At 35.4% G+C, this 2,240-nt stretch overlaps 1 protein-coding gene across 1 annotated transcript; it reads right to left on the bottom strand.

The window, feature by feature from the left end:
- Nucleotides 1-847: 847 nt before the first annotated feature.
- Nucleotides 848-1,333, bottom strand: LOC142165981 (uncharacterized). Its single transcript, XM_075224378.1, has one exon. The coding sequence runs from the start codon at nucleotides 1,331-1,333 to the stop codon at nucleotides 848-850; it is 486 nt and encodes a 161-aa protein (XP_075080479.1).
- Between the last annotated feature and the right edge of the window lie 907 nt (nucleotides 1,334-2,240).

Here is a 2,240-nt window from a genome sequence, read left to right as displayed (position 1 = left end):
AGACATGATGATGGATTCAAATAGCTGACTCTAATTTTTTTTGAGATTGAGATATACTCATTGTTTTTATTATGTTATTTGTAAAATCATACCACGTACTTTGAGATGTTCCAAAATAATAAGTGTACGCCAGTATGGTATAAAATTTACTATTTCAATTAATGTATTAAAAAACCTATGGTTGAGCAATATTATCAATGCTGCTCTTTGGTATGCAGCTTCAAATCCAGCTTGTAGATTAATTAGCTGAACAATTTATTAGGTGCGTCTGTAGACTTGCTCTTATGTCTCATTTTCAATCCACCATATATATTGCTCACAAACTGTTCTTGTTTCCTCCATATATATACCGTTTGTGAATACATTGCATGCTTTTATATCTGAACTATTTAAACCGTTCAAACTGTATGAATAATTGATAAAAGAATATTGATTTAATTGAAAAATATGTATTTAACACATCAGACCAATATTATTTATATCATTACTAGTAAATAAATTTAGCAAATTAAAATTCCAGACAAAATCATGTTACATGTAGCACGAATGAGAGAGTGGGTAAGAGGGACAAAGCACATTTTCTCCCTAAGAGATCTGAAAGTGAAGAATGCATACTATTTTATGAGTACATAAGATCGAGATGTAGAACAATAATTTTTTTTTTTTTGTGGAAACAAAGCTTATTATTCAATCATCCAAAACCAAAACACATACAATTGTTTATATCATTCTTTCTCCTATCCTTTTCTACCCTTTCTATACCCCTATTATCTTCCTTTATTTCCTATCTATATGTTCTGTTCATTTTGTGTCTGTTTCCTGCAAACTACTTGTATAGTCTCTCTATTCAGCTCTTCTCTTTCTGTCTTTTCTTTTTCTGTATAACTTCCAAACATCTATGCTGATATGTGTATTGTATTTGCTTTAGTATTGTTTGAGGTCTTGGTACTTTCTGCAACCAGACTGCTTTATTTCTGGCTCTCCAAATGTGGTATATGATTGCTGCTACCACTGCCTCTGTAAACGATCTTCCTACTTTCCCTTTAGCTATTCTAGTTATTCTTCTCCATATACTATTCACCTCTATATTCATCCCAAGCCATTTAAGCACCTTTTCTAAGCACATCTTAGAGAATGTGCATTCAAAAAATAGGTGGTCAATCGATTCTGTTTGTCCAACACATAGCATATAGTCATTGTCTTGTGTAATCCCCATTGTTAGTGTTCTATCTTTTGTCAATAGTTTCCTACGCATTGCAAGCCAACAAATGAAACTATGCTTAGGATTATTCATTTTGCTCCATGCCCCTCTGCTCCAATGCCATTTCTCCATTTCCCCTCTTCTCCAGTGGTAGTCACTCTTAATTGTGTACTTTCCAGCCTTCGTTAGCCTCCTATTCTCTTCATATCCTACTGCGTATGTGTCTCTTATAGAACAAATTTTCCTTCAGTACCAACAACATCCCTGTGGAGGAGTGTAGTGCCACCAATTTTCCCTTTTCAAGTAGATATGATTCACCCACTTGACCCACAACGTGTCTTCTTTGTTTGCAATGTGTCAAATATATTTTGCCACAGCAGCTTCATTCCATGTATTGCATTCTCTTATTCCCAGCCCCCTTCTCTTTTTGGTCTGCATACTAAGTCCCAGGCTACCAAAGGCACCTTATTTGATATGCCTTTCCCATCCCATAAGTACTTCCTACATATTGCCATGATGTCGTTTAAGACCTTCTTTGGTAGAATGAAGATTGTTGCCCAATAGGCGTGTATGTTTATCAACACAGAGTTAATCAATTGAACTCTGCCTGCATAAGACAAGTTTTTCGATCCCCAAGAGTGTATTCTTGTGCTCAGTTTATCCACCAGTAATTCACAGTCCCTTGCTGCCAGTTTCCTTGATGTTATGGGGACCCCTAAGTATTTAAATGGCAAGGTTCCCTGTTTATACCCTGTTACCTCATAGATATCAGCTAAGCATTGACTCTCCATATTTCACTCTAGATATTTAATTTTCCAGCATTAGTGCTCAGCCCAGATGCATCAGAGAATGTTTGTAGACCTCTCAGCATAAGCAATACATTATGATAGTCTCATTTGCAAAACATTAATACATCATCAACAAAACATAAGTGATTTAGCTTCAAACTCTTGCATTTCATATGGAAAGCAAATCCATCAACAGTGGCTACCCACTGCATGATTCTAGTAAAATATTCCATACATATCACGAATAGGAG

This window comes from Nicotiana tabacum, chromosome 11 (assembly GCF_000715075.1).
Source record: "Nicotiana tabacum cultivar K326 chromosome 11, ASM71507v2, whole genome shotgun sequence".
Taxonomy (NCBI): domain Eukaryota; kingdom Viridiplantae; phylum Streptophyta; class Magnoliopsida; order Solanales; family Solanaceae; genus Nicotiana; species Nicotiana tabacum.
Note: the sequence above shows the minus strand (reverse complement) of the source record. Positions and strands in the feature narration are given on the sequence as shown.

Bases quoted from the DNA above. Each gene is read 5' to 3' on its own strand.
- LOC142165981 (XM_075224378.1), bottom strand. From the start codon at position 1,333: ATGGAGAAATGGCATTGGAGCAGAGGGGCATGGAGCAAAATGAATAAT.